At 53.7% G+C, this 19,973-nt stretch overlaps 1 protein-coding gene across 1 annotated transcript in view; it reads right to left on the bottom strand.

Annotated features, from left to right (window-relative positions):
- Positions 1 to 10,946: 10,946 nt before the first annotated feature.
- The window catches only part of CUNH10orf143 (chromosome unknown C10orf143 homolog), a 42,311-nt gene continuing 33,284 nt past the window's right edge, over positions 10,947 to 19,973 (bottom strand). The window contains exon 4 of the mRNA XM_032882064.1: positions 10,947 to 11,120. Within this exon, the coding sequence (XP_032737955.1) occupies positions 11,091 to 11,120 (30 nt within the window). The 3' untranslated portion in view covers positions 10,947 to 11,090. The remainder of the gene's footprint in view (positions 11,121 to 19,973) is intronic.

Below are 19,973 nucleotides of genomic sequence, written 5' to 3'. Positions count from 1 at the left end.
TCCACGTTAATTTTTTAGAGAACATCTTAAATACAAAAAGACAAAAGAAAAATACATCACACCATGCATGTTCTCCCCAGAATTAAGTGTGAGCCCTGGGTCATATTTGTTAGATTTTTAAACTAGTTAATCATGACAGCAGCAGCAGATGTTCCTTCAGTCACGAGTGCTTGTCCCCTGCAGCCCACCCTCTCTTTGCCTGGCCACCAGCGTCCTTCCCACCCTGCAAAATATGCTCTGCCTTGACCTCTGGCCAGGTCCACTGGGAGGGAGCCCGAGGCAGGGGCACCTGTGCCAGGGAGCGTGGATGGGCCCCTCGAGAGGCAGGAGCAGGATGGGAGAAGCAGGGGCAAGGCAGCTTCAGGAGACGTCTGATCAAGCAGGGCCCGATCCCACGCGGAGCTGTCCGAGCGCCTGCAGGTGAGGGAGCAGGGGTCCGTGGACCCCACACAGGCCAGTCGGTGGCTCTGAGCCCCAGTGGGAGGCAAGAGTACAGGCCACAGCCCCCGGACCTTCTGGGCTTCCCCAGGACAGGCAGCCCAAGGCGACCACACCCCAGAGGAAGCCACCAGGAGCCCGAGCCCCAGGCCTGGCCTCGGGTCTGCACGGTCTCATCAGGCCGGCGTCATCCCAGATACCACGGGCTATTCCCATGTTACAAGTATTCCTACGAGAATACAGGATTGACGTAGGAGTTTAGACCAGGACACTGAGGGTCGGAGGAGCCCCAACAGCGTCCTAGATAAATTAAGTATCAGACGAGCGTTTGAAAATCTTGCATTGACTTTGAGGAAAGAATACATGTCCTAAGAACGTTCCCCAAGCATGTCTGCTTAAAATGCCAGTCAGGGGTTGGTGGAGATCATTTGTGTAATAAACAGTTCCCACCTTCCAAATTCCACATCTAACAATCGTATAATTTATACAAACTGTGCCAAAATGTCATTTTTTTGTTACAACCCAAAGGTTCTCAGAAGGGCACAGAGTAAGACAGCTTGTCGATACTGCTCAGCTGCTGTGGGACTTACGGAGTCTGTGGAGGCCACAACTGCTGTTCTTGGGGTTTTTGGGGACACTGGGTCAGAACTTCCAGGTCGAGCCTCTATGTCCAGGGAGGTGTTTTCCAGAATGAGATCTGGAGCCCGCAGGGGCCTGGTGGAGCGTTTCCCCTTGTGTGGGGACTTCACTGTGGGACGTGGGTGATCAGCTGTGGGAATCTGCAGTCTGGGTGGGGTGGCCACTGGCGTGGGCGTCTCTGCAGCCTGAACTCTGGGACCGCAGGTCCTGAGCACGACCCTCCAGTGGTGACCACGGAACAGAGGACCCTCCGGGAGCAGCAGAGTCTGGCCCCAAAGGGAAAGACAGAGCGCGGGCACAACCCTCCCTCCAGAGTGCTGCTGTAGCGACACGTCGGGTTTGGGTTTGGTTTTTTTGGTTGTCGTTGTGATAAGAATGCTTAACGTGACCTCTAGCGTCTCCGATGTCCAAGGGCACAATTCGTACTATGGGCTGTGGTTTCTGCATTCATCGCCGCGCTCCCCAGCGTAACCGTCTCGCAGCTGGAGCTGTTCCCGCTGAGCCACAGGTCCTCCGTCCTGGCACCCCCTTGTCTTTGCTTCCCTGAGCCTCCTGTTAACACCTTCCTTTAGCGGAATGATGCAGTGTTCGTCCTTCAGGGGCTGGCACACGTCACTCAGCAAAACGTCTTCCAGGCTTCCCTGTCGTCGGGTAATGCCGGATCTCCTCCTTTTTAGGCTGAGTAGTACTCCATCGGGTGTGCGTGCCACTTTCTCACCCACGTATGTGTGGACAGACACTAGGACTGTTTCCAAGTCTGGCTCCTGCGACTCACGCTGCGATGAGTGTGGGAGTGCCAACCGCACTCCGAGATCTGACTTCAGCCCTTTCGGGCACATACCCAGGAGTGGAGCTGCCGGATCATACGGCAGCTCAATTTTTAACTTTTTGGGAAACCTCTGTACCGTTTTCCACAGCAGCTGTGCCAGTTCGTGTGCCCACCAGCAGCACATGAGGGCTCCTGTGGCCCCACGGCCTCGCCAGCGCTCACTGTCTTTCGGTTCTTACAAGCGGCCGCCCCCCAGCTATGAGGTGAGATCTCATCGTGCTTTGGGTTCGCATTTCCCTGGTGGTGAGCGATCTAGGGCGTCTTCTCATGTGTCCGCTGAAGGCATCCCCCATCCTGACTTCTAAATATATTACAAAGCCACAGTCACCAAAAAAAGTATGCCCTGGCATGACACAGGCATGTAGACCTGTGGGGCAGGACAGAGAGCCAGAACAAACACATCACGGTCAAGGGGCCTTCACCCGCGGCGCTGAGAACACACAGCAACAACAAACGGTGTTGGGGGGGCGGGAGCCCACGATCAGAAGAATGAAACCGCAGCCCTAGCTTACACCACACACAAAAACGCGTGGGACATGGACCGAAAACCGAGACGTAAGGTCTGAAACGCAAACTTGCAGAGGAGAACGCGGGAAAAGAGTCCTGACACTGACTCTGGCAATGACATCACGTGGCACGGGCAGGACGCCAAGCACACCGGCGACGGGAGCAAACGTGACCCCACGCAGCTTCTGCCCAGCAGAGAAAGGCCCGGCAAAGCGGAAAGGCTTCCTGCAGGCTGTCTGGAAAGGCCGGCACCCCGACCGTCTGACAGGAGGAGAACTCCAAAGGTAAGTCAGGAGCTCCTGTCCTTCCCTCAACAGCATGAAGCTGAGAACTCGGTTTGCAAAGGGGCCGAGGACTGGACAGACATGTGTCAGAAGGAGATGGCTAACAGCCACGGGTCGTTTTTCACGATCGGCAGCTTTCAGGGACTGGAAAATCTCACTGAGGTGAGATTTCTTTTGCTAATTCAAATGAATTATTAGGAGGCTTGTAAAGAATGTTTTTAAAAATTAAGAGATGTAGATCGTCTCTGAGCTGGCTCTGCTGAACCATGACTAAGGGGGGTCTCACCAGAAGAATGACCAGAGAGATCACTTTCATTAAAATATACATTTGTGGTTGATGGTTCCATCTTTTCTCGTAATTTACTCTTTCTTTTAAAGGTCATAACTAAATGTGATGTAAGTTTGTATTCGTGTAACTATTGTCACATAAATGAATTTAGATGTCACTCACCAACCTTGTGTGTCCTGAATTTCGGCTAAAAAGTCACTGTGTGTTTATAAATGCACAATGAGCCTTGAGTGACCCAAGCAACCCATTCCGAGTGCTGCTCCCCGCGCCCCCAATGCTCCCAGACTCTCCTGACCACCGGGAGGCTGCAGGTGGGACCGCTGTCACCAGCAGGATGGGAGGGCACCCAGGGAACCACCCATGGTTCCACAGCGGCAGCGACCCCGTGGGGAGCATTCCCCACAGGTGTGTCCCCTGAGGTGGCCCGCAGACTGGCCGTGCCTCTGTGAGATATTTGGCCCAAGATACAGTGGAGAACAGGGTGGTCAGACAGAAGCCCCAGCTCAGTCCAGGGAGGCGGGAAGCGCAAACCCACACTCTGCATTCCGCCCCCCTCGGTCAGCAAGAGACCCAGTCACCTGCCACCTCCAGCCAGGGAGCACGCACGCGGCCGGGACTCGTGCTGCCCCGCCCCCTGGCTGCTCAGAAACAGCTCAGTAAACCCAACCCACTTACCACCCTGGTTCCCAGGGACTTCAAGCCATCTGTCCATGGCAGGGACTGGAAACAGGGCGGCGGGGGCTCAGTTTGGGAACAGATGCTGCCCAGCCCCCGTCCAGTGCTCAGCGAGAGGGCATTCCTGCTGAGGCCTTGAGACAGGCGGTCACTCTATTTGACGTAATCTGTGGGTCCGGGGTGGGGTCTAAGAGGAAACGATGTCAGGCGTCTGACAAGACCCCTAGCAGAAAGGTACCATGAGGCTCAGTGCTCCAGACGGGGCCCTGCTTTGTCCTTCATTTTGTCAGCTGGGCCATCCCATGTGTGATGGACAGAAAGGCCACAGACCCACACACGCTGCTGCTGCCTGTGACCTTCCCCTGCAACACGGTTAATGAAAAGCAGTTATCCTGGTCGTCACTGGGTCACTGCCCAGCACTCTGCCATCCAGCTGCCCCCCCATGCCACCCCTAACTCCAGTGGGGGCCCAGGAGTGCCACCCACCCCTGCAGGACAGCCCAGCACGACCGGGAGGAGTGGAGCCCGTCCAGATGCCTGTCAGGGCCGTGTGCCCCCAAACACAGGGTCGAAGCCTCTTCCCCAGCGCAGACCATCTATCTGCCCATCGCATCTAGGGTGGGGGTGCTTGTCTGAGTCCCCAGATTATCCGGGGTTTCCAGTGGCTGGAGGAAGGGGACGTGGAGAATGGTGATAAGGGTCTGGGCCATCCACAGCCAATGATCGCAGAAGACGAGGGGAAGAAACACCTCCATTCCTCACAGAGAGGGAAAAGACTGAGTACTTATAAGTCTTGACTGGATTTGTTGGTTTTTTTTTATTATTGTGGTAAAACACACATGACCTAAATTGTGCTATATCTGAGCGTCCCCATCTGTGGCACAAAGCATGGCCACAGTGTTGCACAACCTTAACTCCAGGGGTCCCCAGCGCTGTTTCATCTTCAACTGGAAGCCTGTCCCCGTGGAGCAACTTCTCGCCGCCCGGCTGAGCCCTGCGAAGTTTGCGCCAGGCAGCCCCGCCCTCCTGCCCGGCTGTGCAAGTACGAGGTCGAGTGTGATGGCCGGCTGGAAATCCTCACCAAATGTGCGTACGGATCTGTAAGGAACTGATGGGCCAGAAGTTTCTAAAGGTGCTTTACAATGCGCAGCGAAACCACAAGTCCTAGTCATGAGTGAGGGCAGCGGCCCTGAGATGACGTCTGGAATGGCACTCTCCATGGGGCCTGCCCTGCAGAGGAGGGGGCTTCGCCACAGGGTCAAGGTCAACATTGGGGGGCAGAGAGGGCCCGGCTTGATGCCCTGTCGCTGGCATCCAAGGCCCCATGCACAGATACACAGTCGCAGTCACTACTCCTGGGTCCCATTCAAAGAACCTCAAATGTGTCATTCCACGGCTCACTGCTCACAGCGGGTTCCAGAGGGGAAACCGAGGCACAGGGTCAGGGCTGGGGGAAGCAGAGCAGTCCCAGGCAGGCACCTACCCCAGCGGTCCACCAGACAGTACTTCAGGCAGTGGGTTTGAGGGCTGCCTCGTCTGGCAAAGTATACGATGCAAATTCCTCCAAATACTAGAAATACTATCCACGTAGAACCAGGGAGCTGTCTGCCCCTCCACAAAGGTCCCGTTTTCTCACCACCTCAATTACTCAGGGATGCCGATTCTCAGAACGGTGGGCGGCATCTATGGGAGCTTACTGAAAGGCCGACTTCAGGGACACTCCCAGACCAAGTGTCTGCATGTTACAAGACCCCCCAGCCCTGGGACCCACCCACGGGCGCCTGAGGAGCATGGGTCTGCACGGGCAGGCGCTGGGGTCCGAGAAGCCCGCTTTGGACAGGCTCTGTCCTCATTAGTACAGTGAGGATAATTACTCCCCCAAAGGGTTTTAGACTGTAGAAACGATCACTCAGCACACTGACCTACAGTGTCACTAAGTACAGAGTAGCTTCCTTCTCACTACATTTTGGGGGGGAAATGCACTATTCAGTTGTAAACAGCAGTATTCCGAGAAACGATCTGCTAAAACAGTTATGATCAGAACATCTAATGGAAAAGAGACAGCTAGGACTGAGCTTCAAGTACGGGACCTGCACTAGTGAAACAAGAGCCAAAAGCAGAAAGGAAAGGAAGACCCTAGATACTTAAAACATGTTTATCTGGCAAAATACCCGGTGTCTCTGGGCAGCAGGTCCCAGTCCTGGAAAGCTACTTATCCTGCAATTAGTCAGTAAATTCAGCCGCAATCCAGCTGCCATCTTATATGGCTTTTATTTCTGAGACCTGATGAGGTGATTCTGAGGTAGATGTGGATGAAAAAGTGAGAAAAGCCGGGAGCCGGGAGCACCCTGACGGGCAGCGGGAGCCGCAGAAGTCGACCGCCCACGCGAGGACATGTACGTGCCTGGGCCTCGCTTCGCACTTTCTGCATTCGCGGTGTTTTAGTAAAAAAGCTACATGCACTCATGCATCCCCCGTCACACACACGTGCACACACACATGCACACACACATGCATACGCACGAACACATACGCGTGCGCACACACACACACACACACACACGCATGCAGAGCTCTGGCCACTGGATGAGAAAGACAGATCAAAGAATGGAAGAGAAAGCATTTTTCTCACAATTTTATTCTTTTTTTTTAAAGATCATAACTAAATGTGATTTTAGTTGGTATTTGTGTAACCATTGTCACATAAGTGAATTTAGATGTCAGGGTAGAAATGGAATTTACAATCAGTGCAGAAAATGTGGTTAGATAACTGCTAATATCTGGGTAAGAAATCGAGGCAGATATGTCACCCTTTGCTCCTCAAAATTTTTTAGCTAGAGCCAGGTTTTAGATGTTAAGAATGAAATAAGAATCATGCAAATTTGTAGATGCATAATTACATATCAATTCATATGCTGTACAGAATTTGGGAGAAAGGAAGGCCTTTCCTGAGGGATTCTCAAGCTAGAAAGCAGAGAAAAAGAGGCTGACAGACAGCACAGGAAAGTCCTACGTGCGGCTAAGGGGACCATAAGCATCACTGAGAAGAACGTGAAAAATCATAAAGTGGAAAAAATATTTGTAACAGAAAAACAGACTTATTAGCCTTAATATATAAAGAAGTCTTAAAAATAATTAACAAAAAGATACAGGTACCAAAACAAAAATGGGTGAAGATGGGAGTTCATGAAAGATACACACACGGCCGATAAATGTATCAGAAGCGCAAACACCAGATGAATGGAACAAAGTCAGCAGCAAAGATCAGAGGGGCAAGGATCAAAACAGAACTTCTGCCAAAAAATAAAAATCGAATCTGGTCAGGTTTTCCAATCAACTACCAATTCACAGGAAATGCAGAGGTCAGAGGAGTAGGTATAACACGATAGAGACACGATTAGCAAAATCTTAACACAAACTCTACGAAGAAATGAGCTTTTTGAAAATACAGTCCAGGGGGGGAAAGTAAGGGACACCCTCAATCTGTAGAGACAGAACTCATCAGCCTGTCGGATGTGTAGACCTTATTTAGATCCCAATTCAGACAAGTCATAAAAAACAAAATCAATCACATATGAAATTGATAAGACATGCAGAAATTTAACCAGAGACTAGAGATTTCTTAGTAGAAGGAATTATTGTAAATGTTGTTTGAGGAGTAACAATCACATCCTGGTGATGGCCTTTTAAACGTCTCTGGGAGGGTCACATGGAAGTAATTCCAGGTGAACTGACATTACGTCTGGGACCTGCGTGCAGTGCACGGAGTGGGTGGGCGGCCAGAGCTGGCCACGGGCTGGGCACTGCCAGAGATGAACGGCACTTGAAGGAGTCCCTTTTACTGTATCTTCTGCCAACTTTGGGTGTGTTCATAATGTTCCAAGTTTAGAAAAAGAAGAGAGTAGGCTCTACCTAGCATTGGTGAAAGGGAAAGGATGTGGGCTCTTGGAACAAACGTTGAGAGGGCAGAAAACCAGAATGGACCCTCTGTCCCACCAATTCAACTTGCAGAATGTTCTCTTATGAAAATAGTTGGAAAACTTTATAAAGAAGTGTAAGAATGGTTACCCAGCAATTTCTGTAATGGCAAGTAGATAAATGAACAGTGAACGGATGAAGGACTGAGAAGAACCTACACACACACTCCAGAGGCACTAGACAGAGGCCCTGGGGCACTTCCGTTCAAGGGGACAATGTGCAGCCATTCAAGGAGAGGACCCCGTACACATTGATGACGCGCATGATGCCAGCATCAGAAGTACATGTCTCTGGGAGTTTATGTTTACGGGGAAAGTTTTACAGCGACACGCATGCTACCATCAGGGTGGGACTGGGGGAACTTGGTGTTCGTTTTTCGTTTTCATTGATGTATATAGTTTTAAATTTTTTCTGTACTAAGTATGGATTTGAGGCCTAATTTTAAATGTTTAAGAAAAAAACTTGTAAGTGAACTATATATCAAAAGGAGGCAAAACATTTTGAACGATGTTAATGTCTCTTCCTTAACCACTTAACCGCGTGTTTGGGTTTTCTGAAACGAGAGTTTTAGAATTTGTCGGTTTCGAAGCCACCAGAAACTCACTTTGTGAAACGATAGGAGGAACGTGCTGACGTTCTCGTCCCTGCACCAAACACGAACAACGCTGAGTGCGGGTTCAAGGACAAACCGAAAATGTAGCTAATGGCCCTGCACAGACAAATCGCTAGTCTGCTTCCTCAGCTGACAAGGGCAGGTCTTTCCCTTCTCTTCTGACAACGAAACACAGATGGGGCGTCTGGGTGGTTCAGTAGGATGAGCATCTGTCTTCAGCTCGGGTCCTGTTTCCGGGGTCCTGGGATCGAGCCCCATGTTGGGCTCCCTGCGTTGGCCTGCCACTAGCACTCTCACTCCCTTTCTCAAACCTTTTTTTTAAAAACGAGAACACAGATGAAGCACTTTAAGGCATGAGCCCTTCTGTGGGCCTCACGGGTGGGCTGTGTGCAGGATTGACCTGTTAGCCGACGTGCTCCCGTCCCGCGGTGCTGACAGACTCACGTGGCCAGGAGGGGTGGCTGCCGTGGGAGGCGTGTGGCCGCCCCGGGCACTCTTCCAGCAAATCCCAGCATGACATGCGGGCCTCAAGCCTGCCACGCTGGGCATCCTGGCCTGGCCTTCACCCCCGAAGACGAAAAAGACATCCCCACTCTTACCTTCCGACTTCATAAACAACCTCTTCTGGCAAGACAGGCAGACTTGGTGTCGGCGCCGTCAGAACGGTGGGCGGCGCACTCTGGGATGGGGTCCCCACCACTTCCCTAGGCCACGTTTCCCTGCAGTGAACGGCCCCCTGCCACAGCACGGCAGTCCACACCAGCCCACAGCCACCATCTGTGCCCGTGGAGCCTGCCTCCCCGGCTCCGTGTCCCCCGTTCTTCTCCAGTGAACAAGCATTGCTCTTCTAACCCTGAACACAGCCAGATGGGGCGTCACCTGCGCACGGATCTCCCTTGCGGCCTCCAAGGGCAGCGCCTGAAGGAGGCTGACTGGGCGGGGCAGGCCCAGAGCCGAGGGGAAGGCCGCAGGCTGGGGTCCGCGGCAGCCGGGCAGGGGAGGCCGGGCTGGGATGGGCCCTGGGATGGGGACCCCACGGCCGTCTGGCCTGTGACCTGGTCTGAGTGGACAAGACGCTCTGAGGAGACACCGAAGCCATGCGTCACACGCGCTCGCTGACACTGTCCGTGGCGAGCGTCCCTCCCCACCCGGGGACAGGAGGGATTCATGACGAAACTGCCAGGTCGGGCGTCACCCCATTCGTCCTTGCTGCTGCTGCTCTAACTTCCGTGTCCTTTTGCTCTCCGGAGGAGTGCCTGCTTTGGGGTTTGAGGGACTGCACAGGGGAGCTCGGCGGCGGCCCCCAAGCAGTCACTGAGGTCGTCTGTGCATGCCTGTGTCTCAGGCTCCCCGCAAGGCCTGTGCGCCGTCACCCCCTTGTGCAGATGGGAGGGGGACAAGGCTCCAAGACGCTGGTGACTGGCTCATGCAGCACGACGCCGTGGGGGACGTGAGCCCCACACCCCGTGTGCCCGGCTCTCCGCGGGTGCTTTCCAGCAGGCAGGAAGATGCACGGGGCTTATTCTCTGCAGAAAAGCTTTTCATTCCCTAAGTAGCCAGGGCAAAGTGTGTGCTACAGCCCTCACCACAGCGACCGATGACCGAGTCTGGGTGTGGCCACCCCCTCTCCCCATGAGGCCAGGGCAGAGGCATGAGCTCACCCCAGAAGAAACGCCGTGAACCTAAGAACTCCAGAACGCCCGCTGTTTCTCGGAGAATGAAGACGTGTCTCCTGAAGAGAGGAGCCCGTGACAGCTGTCACACAGCACACATTCAAGGCCACGAATCCCGGCCACGCCGCTCTGGGCCTCGGCTTTGCTGGCGGGGACAGCCGGCTTGGCTCAGCAGACCATGCCCTGACCCGCGGCCAAGTGCCCACAGACCGCCCAAGACGCCAGGGGCAGAAAAGTCTCCTGTCTGTCTCCTGCAACACAGGAGTGTGCCCTGCGGTTCCGGGTGACCCACAGCCGGCCGGCGCTGTGCCGGCTTCCTCCCCACACCGGTCTTCTCCGGCCCTTCCACGCCACGGGAAACCCCTCCACGACCACACGCCGTGGCCGTGCGTGGACTGGCTCTTCAGACCACCAGTGCTGAGGGGTGGCCGCTGGCGGAGAACATGGCCCTGGGGATGACACAAGGACAACACGGGGAGTGCGGGGGCTCTGGGAGGGTAAAGGACCTAGGAGCAGTCCCATGACCCAGTAGTTTCCTGGCAACCTTGCCTGTAAGTACTAGGACATCTCAGGGAGCCTTCAGACCCGGGGAGAAGGACGCCGGTCTCCACAGTCAGCCGATGCACAGAAAACCCAAGAGAAATGAGAAATTTCCATTTTAATATAAAAGAGGCTCTGTGTCTGATAACTTCATTTGGGGAATTACACAGAACAGACTGGATACCCACATTTACTGAAATTTAGTTTAAGATGATAGAGCATTTTAAATATAAAAATAAGTCTTTTAATTACAAAAGAGTACACGAGCAACCCCGGATCCATCCACGAAACGACGGGAAAGTGTGAAAGCAGGGCCACATCTGGATACTGTTCCAGAAGCCACACGGTCCTCAAACCTCACAGGAAATTTGACACTGACATTTTTTTTTTTAACTTTTAAATGATGCAAACTATTTCCTTGTCAAGAAAGAGACGTCTGAAAGGTGTGGTGGGGGACGTCAGGCTGAAGATTCAACTGAGGCGACAGGGTCCTCCTGACTCACGCACAGCAGGCGGTGGGATCTCCCGACCGGGGCACGCGGGCTGCGATGTGACGGGTGGGCACCCAGTCCATGCTGAGGGCAACCCTCGTTGGCACACAGACAGAACCTTCCAGCTTGCACTCCTACTGGCTCTCGGTGTGGTTAAGATGTCCCTACAATGATACAAAAACACACGGTGGGAACGGATTCACCACGGCTGTCACCCCCACGCAGAGCTGCACCTAAAATGACAGGGCCATCACTTGTGAAGAATGTTTTATTTCTGAGGTAAATACACATTTACAGACTATACATAACATATAATAAAAAAGATATTTAAAGCACTTCCTACAGTGCTTGTTACATAGGAAGTTCTCAATAAACATTATTTTTCTTCTCCCCTATAGTGCTATGAGGGAAAAAAAAGAGTGAAAATTTATATATTCATAAAGTAGAATTTTTTAAAATTATGTTGTCTAAATATCGAGTAGGGATCCAACACAAAGGCGCTGTGGCGGGGACCAGGCTCTAGATGTGCCCCGGGTTCGTAACAGTCCAGGGCCCCTGCCCACCTCGCCTCACGCCCCCTCACCTTCACCCGCAGGAGGAAACGGGAGGACCAGATGGCTCAGGGCAGACAGGCAGCCAGACAATGAGCCACTGTGAAATGACCAGTCTTGTCCAGCATCTAGGAGCCTTTGTCCCACTTGGGCACGATCCCAGCAGAGAGCAGCGTGAATCCGTGGCCCCGTGGCAGAAGCCGGCAGAGGGTTCCTGCTCTGTAAGACCACGTCATGATGCCAGCGGGCTCCCCGGGCTGGCAGAGGCCCAGAAGGGTGGGTGGGGCCAGAAAGCCTGGTCCATGACCGTGTCCACTTCCGAGAAGGCGGTGCTGTTCTGAGCCACGGGCACCCAGCCTGAGAGACCTGGCACTGGCAACAGTCGGGGAGGTGGGACCCAGGCTTGTGAGCTCCTGTGTCACAGACATGGCTCATTCAGGTGGCTCGGAATGGGATGGTTTGGAGGCCGCTGATTCTACCTGAGGGGGCGGGTCTGGAAGGCTTTACACAGGAGAGGTCTCTTGAGTAGACCAAAAAGACACACTGGAATCCTACAAGGTGGGAGAGAGCCTCCCAGGCAATGAGAACAAGAGGTCAGAATGTTCTAGAACCAGAGAAGCCATCGGGGACAACGGAAGCCACGTTCACGGCACACACAGGCAGGGACAGGGGATCTATCTGGATGGTCAGGCTGCACCCAGACTGTGAATACAGGTGCTGAATGTACTCAACAGGCCTGTGTTTCCCAGAACAGTCAGACTGGCTGGTAGGGAGGGGCTGGACAATGCTGTCGCCATCATCATCACTGCTCCCAACAGCACCACCGGCGCGTGGCTCGGAAACCAAACTTTCTTTTCAAGAAGGTCTTCACTGAGACGTCTCCATCTAGCCCCCATCCCCACCCTCCCCGTGCAATGGGGTCTCGCTGGAGGCAGAAGGGACCAGACGGTAACAATTACACAGACAGAGCCACGTCAGCATGAACACTGAGACCCAGGACCTCAAGCACAGAAGAACCTGCAGAAACTGCTCCTTAAAGCCTGCCGCCCAGCGCCTGTCAGGCTCCCGCCCAGCGCCTCTCAGGTCCCCACGTCGCTCTAGTCACTCTTCTCAGCACCTTGTCAACGTCCATCTCGCAGGGCAGAGCCATAGTGACACCCAAACAGGAGCCCGTCTGTCCCTGACCGAGTGGTCGGGCATGCGGTCCCCAGACCTTGCAGTGCCCCGTGGCGCACACCAGCCCCCAGGGGCGTGTGTGACGGCGGGGTCTGGGCGCTGACTGCGTGTCTGACTCCACAGGAGCGAGGAGGGGAGTTGTGCCCGTAAGGCCTGCACTCGCTGACGGTGCCGGTGCCTGAGGAGGCCTAAAACGTCCTCTTGTAAGAAACCGTGGGAACGTGTCACTTTTGATAAAATACACTTCCAATAATTTTCCACCAAAGAAAGATGGGTTTGGAAGACAGCTTTTATTTGTTTCTAATACTGGGACCAAAGGGGCCTCAGGCCCAAAGGGGTCCGCACCTGGACACGGCACAGTGAGTGTCAAAGCACAGATCCTCTCGGAGGCAGAGCAGGGGAAGCCTCCAGGCCTACGGCGATCCCCTGGAAGGCGGACAGCTGACTTCCCGTCAGAAACGCAGAAGTCAGGAGGTAGTGAGAGGATGTAGGCACAGTGATGAACTAGGTCCATGCAGAGTTCTGGATCCAGCCAAAGTAGCCTCCAGAGACAAGGGTGTTCCTAGGACAGCCCCAGGTACACAGGACAGGCCGTGGCGAGCAGACCTGCCTGTGACAACCACTGAAGGGAGTCCTGCAGGTCCAGGAACCCAAAGCCAGACCTTCACATTTTCCTGAAAGTGCGAACTGGCCTTTCAACACGGCTCCGCCTCTCCTCGGGGCGGAACAGGTCTTACCCTTCGAGAAGCTTTTGTTCTGTTCTTCCCGCCATCAGAAGCCTTGCTGCTCCCCACCGCCACAAGAAACCACGTGACTGTGCCTTGTCTCCAAAGTTCCACCGAGTAAGACTTCATCTCTCTCTCCCTCCATCCGAGCCACCATCCCAGTGCACCCACCAGCCCAGGGCCTCATGCTGTAGAGGGCGCCTCACTCCGGCCCGTTTCAGCTGTACCTCTCCATGGGGTAAAGAATCCACAGAGCCAATGGGGTGTGTCCTCCCCCGACCGCTGTTCCCCTTCAGAGCCTGCTTCCTGGGGCCAGCCTCTTCTCCAGGTACGTTCCCCTGAGGACAGACCACTCCGTGGCCCTACTCCAAAGGCTCGGTGTCTGTTGGAGGGAGGCTATGTGAGGTGGGAGTGGGGGTGAGGGGCTTGGACGTGTCCTTTGAATGTACTCAAGGCCCCGTGTCATGCCGGACAGAGCCCAGAAGCAGGTAGAGATGTGCCCAGCAGCCAGCTTTCCCACATCCCACAGGTCCCGGGACGGGACTCTGAGAAATTCAGGGATTCTGTATCAGAACCTGGCCTTCCGCCTTGTCATGAAGGCCTCATTGTCAGCAAGCACGTGAAGTAGTTGAGGAAAGCAGGGCCTATACATCAATGCAAAGGACACCTGATTCTTGAGATGACTTTTTTTGCCTCCATTCCAGAATCTTCCATAGCTCGGAGGCTCTGGAACTTGCTGTAGCCTCATCTGTGTAGGACCCTTCTAGGGCGTGGGAATGGACAACAGGAACAAAACTCAACAACCAGCAGCAGTCAGCAGCTTCCAGTGAGCAACTCGGAACAACGCTGAGCAAACTTTATCATCTCCTCCCACAGATCACCCTCTAATGGACCAAGGTTGATAACTGCTCCATTTGAAGCGGGGGCGGGGGGGGCAAGTGGGTAGGGCTGAAGTCGGGGAGGTGGAGGCGGCCAGGTGGCATCCCGTAGCCTTGCCCATGCTCCCGAGGGGGAGTCGCGTGCTCGCGCTGGGGAAGGAGATCTAGGGCTGAATCCGGGCTAAGGCTCGTGCTGGGCGCAGATCCACCAGCCCGGGCGGGTGACTCACAACACTCCCATCCCGGATGCGTGAGGACGGGGAGCATCGCGGAGGAGTACTGTTGAGCTGGGGACAAACAGGCCCTTTTGAAACCGGGAATGTGGAAGGATGTGCATTCTGGAAAAGCCTCGCGTTTACAACAAAAAAGCAAACAAACCGCATGCCCAGCTTTTGTGGACTTCGGAAGTGGGCACAAGGGCGGGCTCCAAACTCCAGTGAGCAGCCGCTCTCACACACAACCGTTTCGGCCCAAACCCATGTGTCCGGGCTCTGGCGGAGGCGCGTCTGGAGCTCGGAGAGGACGCCGCCGCGGTCTCCAGCAGGCGCCCATGAGGAGCCTGAGCACTTTAATGAACCCACTCACCCGGGGCTGCTACTGTCTTCTAAATTTTAAGTTTTTCGTTTTACCCCTTTTGACCGCTCTCACCCTCTACCTTTGGCACCCAACAAGCCGCTCTCAGTCTCTACGCACCGCTTTTTCTTCTTCTAAGACTCCACTTGTAGTGGGATCACACAGTGGGAGTCTTTTTCGGACTCATCTCACTCAGCACAAAGCCCTTGAGGTTCACCCACGGTGTTGCAAATGGCAGGATTCCATCCTTTTTCACAGCCAAGTAACACTGCACTGTGTGCGTACACACGGCTTCTCTACCCGCTCACGCACCCTGTGTTCGAACGTCCGTCTTACATCCAACAGGCAGGAGGACTCCGTGTCCCGGCACCGGACCCGCAGCTCCTCTTGGGTTTTCTGTGTAGGTAATTATAGCAGCTGGAAATGACAGTTTATTTCCTCCTGTCCAATTCTTACACTATTGCTTCTTTTTTGTTGTCTTTATGCACCAAAAGTCAAAGCATCCTCCCTCCCCGGGCAGCCAGGCACCCCTGCCCACGAGCAGACTCCGCACGCTGAACAGAAGTGAGACAACCAGAGAACCCGTGCTCTCCTCTTTGTCAACACAAACACTTCCACAACGTGGGACAAACCCCAAACCTTCCCAGGATAAACCCTTCTGTTTCTGGTTTGCTGAGTAAAATCCTGGGTGGAATTGGGGGTAACTAGATGCTGTTTCTGCATGGACGTAGATGATCATTTGGGTTTTTCCTCCTTTGATCCAGTAGTCATTTTCTAACGTGAACTCACCCCCCTGTTACTCCACATAGGATTTCTGTTGACCTATAAAGCCATCTGCGATGGTAGCTTTTGGGTTATCTTTCTCAGCTCATCTCAATCTCACTATTACTGGTCCGTTCATGTTCTCTTCTGGAGTCAATCTGGGCAGCCGCATTCCCGGGGGCGGGGGGCAGGGGGTTCCCACTCTGGTCATCCTAGCCTTGTGCTTGGTACAGCCGGTCCCCATGTTCACACACGCACTGTCCCCTTTGAGCGCGTCAAAGATGTCACGCCAAGGTTTCCCCAACAAGAGGTCCGGGGTCAAAGCACCACCCGCCCGGAACAAGCCCTCCCACCTCCCCCACAGCTCCACAGAACCTCATTATCCTTCCCCTTCACCGTGACGATGTGTGCGGACTCCACGCCCAGCACCCACCGCCACAACTTCAGGAGAACAAAACAGCTACAACCAAGAACACAACACACCCTCACGGAGCACCGTGTGGCCGCGGGGGGAGGTGGGGAGCACATGAGAGAAACACCTGAAGCACCCTGCATCCCCCAAGTCCGTCCGCCTTAGGAGAAAGCAGCTCATCGTCCTCAACATGGGCTGCCTCATTCTCAGCAACATCGATGTTTTACATGTTCACACTGGCTCTCAACAGCATCATACTACACACGGTCTTCTGTAACTCCCTTAATTCATCCGTTTTTACTGTGTCTACTTCACTGAATTAATATACCCAAACTGACCTATCCACTGTCCCATTGGACAGGTGGGTTGCTTCCGGCTTTTTGCGAGCGAGCAATGCCACTCTAAGTTTTCTGTACACATTTCTTCGAGCATCTGTTGATTCCCAGGAAGCAATCTTCTGGGTCACCCAGAACAGCCACCACCACTCTGAGCAGGTACCAGCTCTGCACGTCACCGAGCCAAGGTGCACAGCCTCGGACGAGGTGGGCGGACCCTTTCACTCCACATTCTCACCCGCACGTCCATCATCAGCTTCTAATGAGCAACCCGGCACTCTGTTCATACTCCATCTCCTACAGATCATCTTTAAAGGGCTCGGGTTTGGCAAGCAGTTCCTTTCAGATCAGGGGAAGGGATGTGGGTAGGACTCAAGTGCGGGGAGGTGGACTAAGGCTAGAGGACAGAGGATGTCCCATATCCTTCTCCACACTGGAGCCTTGATCCTATTTTTTTCTTGCTAATTCGATGCTTTAAGTTGATACCCTTAATTACTAGCAAGACTTAATGTCCGTTTACATTTACTGGCTAATCTGGTTCCCTCTTCTCTGAATTGCCAATTTACAGACTTTGTCCATGTATCTACTACACTCCATTTGTATGTCACAAATGTCTCCCCTGCCTTATGGGATCTTCTTAAACCATAATGAGGAACTTCGATATGCAACATGTCTTATGTATGTAGTCAACTGTATCCATTTTTTTCCCGTGTAGCTTTATTAGATTTTGTACTTTGCACATTTAGGGTCTTTAACCTTCTACCCACCTCCCAAGACTGATATGTGTGAGGGAGAGATCTAGTCTTCTTTTTCCCCATAAGATGGCCAAACATCTTGGCACAGTTAGAGGACCCGTCCTTCCCAAATGACCTGCTATACCGTCTCTGCAATGCAGCGAGCGGCCATATACCCAAGTTCAAAGCCCACAGATTTACTGCATTGGTCTATTTCCCTACCCCTGGGCCAAGAGCACACTGTCGGAATTCTCGCAACTTTGTAATGTGTCTTGACATCTGACGGTGACCTCTATCACCTTGTTCTTCCATTCTTCCGCTTCTTAACTGTCTGCCTGCACATGTCTTTCAATTCTGGGAAATTCTCAGCTACTATCGTTTCAAAAGCCGTAAGTCTTTTCATTATCCTTTTCTTTTCTATTCTCTAAATTCATTCCTTCTGGATTTCCTGACAGAACTTCCATTCTTAGGGGCGCCTGGGGGGCTCAGTAGGGTAAGCCTCTGCCTTCGGCTCAGGTCATGATCCCAGGGTCCTGGGATCGAGCCCCGCATCGGGCTCTCTGCTCAGCAGGGAGCCTGCTTCCCCCTCTCTCTCTGCCTGCCTCTCTGCCTACTTGTGATCTCTCTCTGTCAAATAAATAAATATTTTTTTAAAATTTAAAAAAAAAGAACTTCCATTCTTTCCTCTGACTCCCAATCACAATTTCATATTTTCCATTTCATGCTGTTTTGGATGACTTCCCCAGACAAACCTAGTTCACCAATTCTGTCCTTAACTCTTCCTCACTTCAATGATTGTATCATTCACTTTTAGAAGGTTTTTTTTGGGGGGTTGACCTTCCGATTCTTTTTTCACACTACCCTCTCATCGTGGCTGTTTCTTCTATCTTAAATCTTATTATTTTTGAGAGCGAGAGAGAGAGTCCATGAGTGTGAGGAGGGGCCGAAGGAGACGGAGAGAGATTATCTCTAGCAGATCCTCGTGGAGTGCAGAGCCCAGCACGGGACTCGATCTCACAACCCTGACCTGAGTTGAAACCGAGTGTTAACAGTGTCAGTCGCTTAACCTGCTGCATCACCCAGTGCCCCTGACTCTATTTCTTATTTGGTTTTGAAATTCAAAATAATTATCTTTACAGTGAACTTCATACACGGAAGGTCTTTCAGAACGCATTTCAGAATCTTGGAGGTTTGTATTCTGTTTGTTGTCCTTCCAGATGGGACCCTGGCCCCGCAGCGGCAGATCTGTTTACGTCGTTATGTTATTCTGATGGGACATCCTCCGTGCAGACGGCCTCAGCTCTGAATCCTGTGTGCCCTGGATGGTGGAGGTGTCCCCGAAGGATGATTCTGCATCTGCCACTGTCCAAGGCCTTAAAGGACTTCAAGAGCCTGTATCTATTTTTATGTTCATGCTTTCTTTTTGGTTCTTGTAGCACTGGGACAGAATAAACACGGAGCCCACACCCGTATATGGCCTAGTATTTTAGTTGCTAATCCCCTTAAGGTACAAGCAGTTCTCCCAGGCTCAGAACTTTTTGCAAGGGTCCAGATTCTGGCTCCCATGCCTCCACCGGTCAAAGTCACGTCTGCTTCTGGGCATTAAGAGTTCCCGCCCCCTCGCCCTCAGGCCCCCTCCCCGCCCCATTCCAGGACCAACCCCAACAAAGGAGGACCTCACCACGGCCACCAGGATGTGTGTGCACGCACAGACCGCCCGTGTACCTGGCAGCTCAGTCCACCCACAGAAGGCAGCACGCACACGGGTGCAGCCGAGCGGCTCCGAGCCAGTCTACGTGATGTTTTCCTTAAAGTGCTTCTGACCCACGGCACCATCTCCTCGCAGTTTCACTCACTCTGTTTAGAGAGAACGAAGCATTCGTTTTCATTTTTCTCAAGGCTCTGTGTTCCTTCAAAGCCTGGAAAGACCGTGTACGCAAGTCGATCCAAACGCCTCTGTTCTGGGATCCACCTTTGGCTGTCCTGACACAGCCAGGCTCGTCTCCTGGCCAGCGTGTTCCTCTGGTCGGAGTCATCCCGCACTGAGCCTTGGCCAAGGAGCTGTCCCTGCATCTGGGCGAGGCGGCCGCGAAGACCCAGGCCCCCGCCGCGGGTGAGAGCCGCTCGCCGCACCCGGTGCGGGACAGGGAAGCCGTGAGCACGCGGAGTGGCCAGGAGGCGCGGAGAGCACCGCGAGCCTGCCCGACACCACGGGGGCCCCGACTCCTTATCTCTCAAGGGACGGGGTTGAACAACCTCTGGGATCGTTGACACACGTGGGCCAAACGGACAGGCGTGTTCGGATTCTCACAGACGCGGTGAAGCTTCCCTTGGTTCCATCTGGTGGCGTTTTCTCCTCTCAGGCTAAGAATAAAGGACGGACAAGGACGAGCTCCTGCAGAAACGGGACACAAGGGGCAAACGCGCCGCACCTCGGCCTTCTCTCCTCTGTGTCAGGACGTCACATTTTCATCCCCGCCTCGGCCGCGGCCTGGCGCCTGGGCCACTGGGTGTGAGCACGGCAGCCGTCGCCGTGGGGCGCGGGCCCGGGAGAAAGGCGGACTGAGCGCGCCAGCTCCTGGGCCGCTCCTGCCTCGGGGCTTGGCCGGCAGGTGTCTGGAGGCAGGAAGCAATCACCGACGAGACAGAGGTAAACAACCAGTATTTTAAAGGTCGCCCGCTTAGAGATCAAAAAGTGCGAAGAAAACAAGTGTATCTATTCAGGATCCGAATGTTCCCCCACGGGCTGGCCCGGATGGCCCTGTGGGGACGCCAGGCGGCGGGCATGGCCCAAAGCCCGGACGCCGCAGCCTGGATTTCTGCTCCCGCCTCCCCCACAGCGATCAGACAGCGCGTCCCGCGTCAACAAGC

The sequence above is a fragment of the Lontra canadensis genome, unplaced genomic scaffold (genome assembly GCF_010015895.1).
Source record: "Lontra canadensis isolate GAN:19392208 unplaced genomic scaffold, GSC_riverotter_1.0 scaffold79, whole genome shotgun sequence".
Taxonomy (NCBI): domain Eukaryota; kingdom Metazoa; phylum Chordata; class Mammalia; order Carnivora; family Mustelidae; genus Lontra; species Lontra canadensis.
This window is presented reverse-complemented; position numbering and strand designations above follow the sequence as displayed.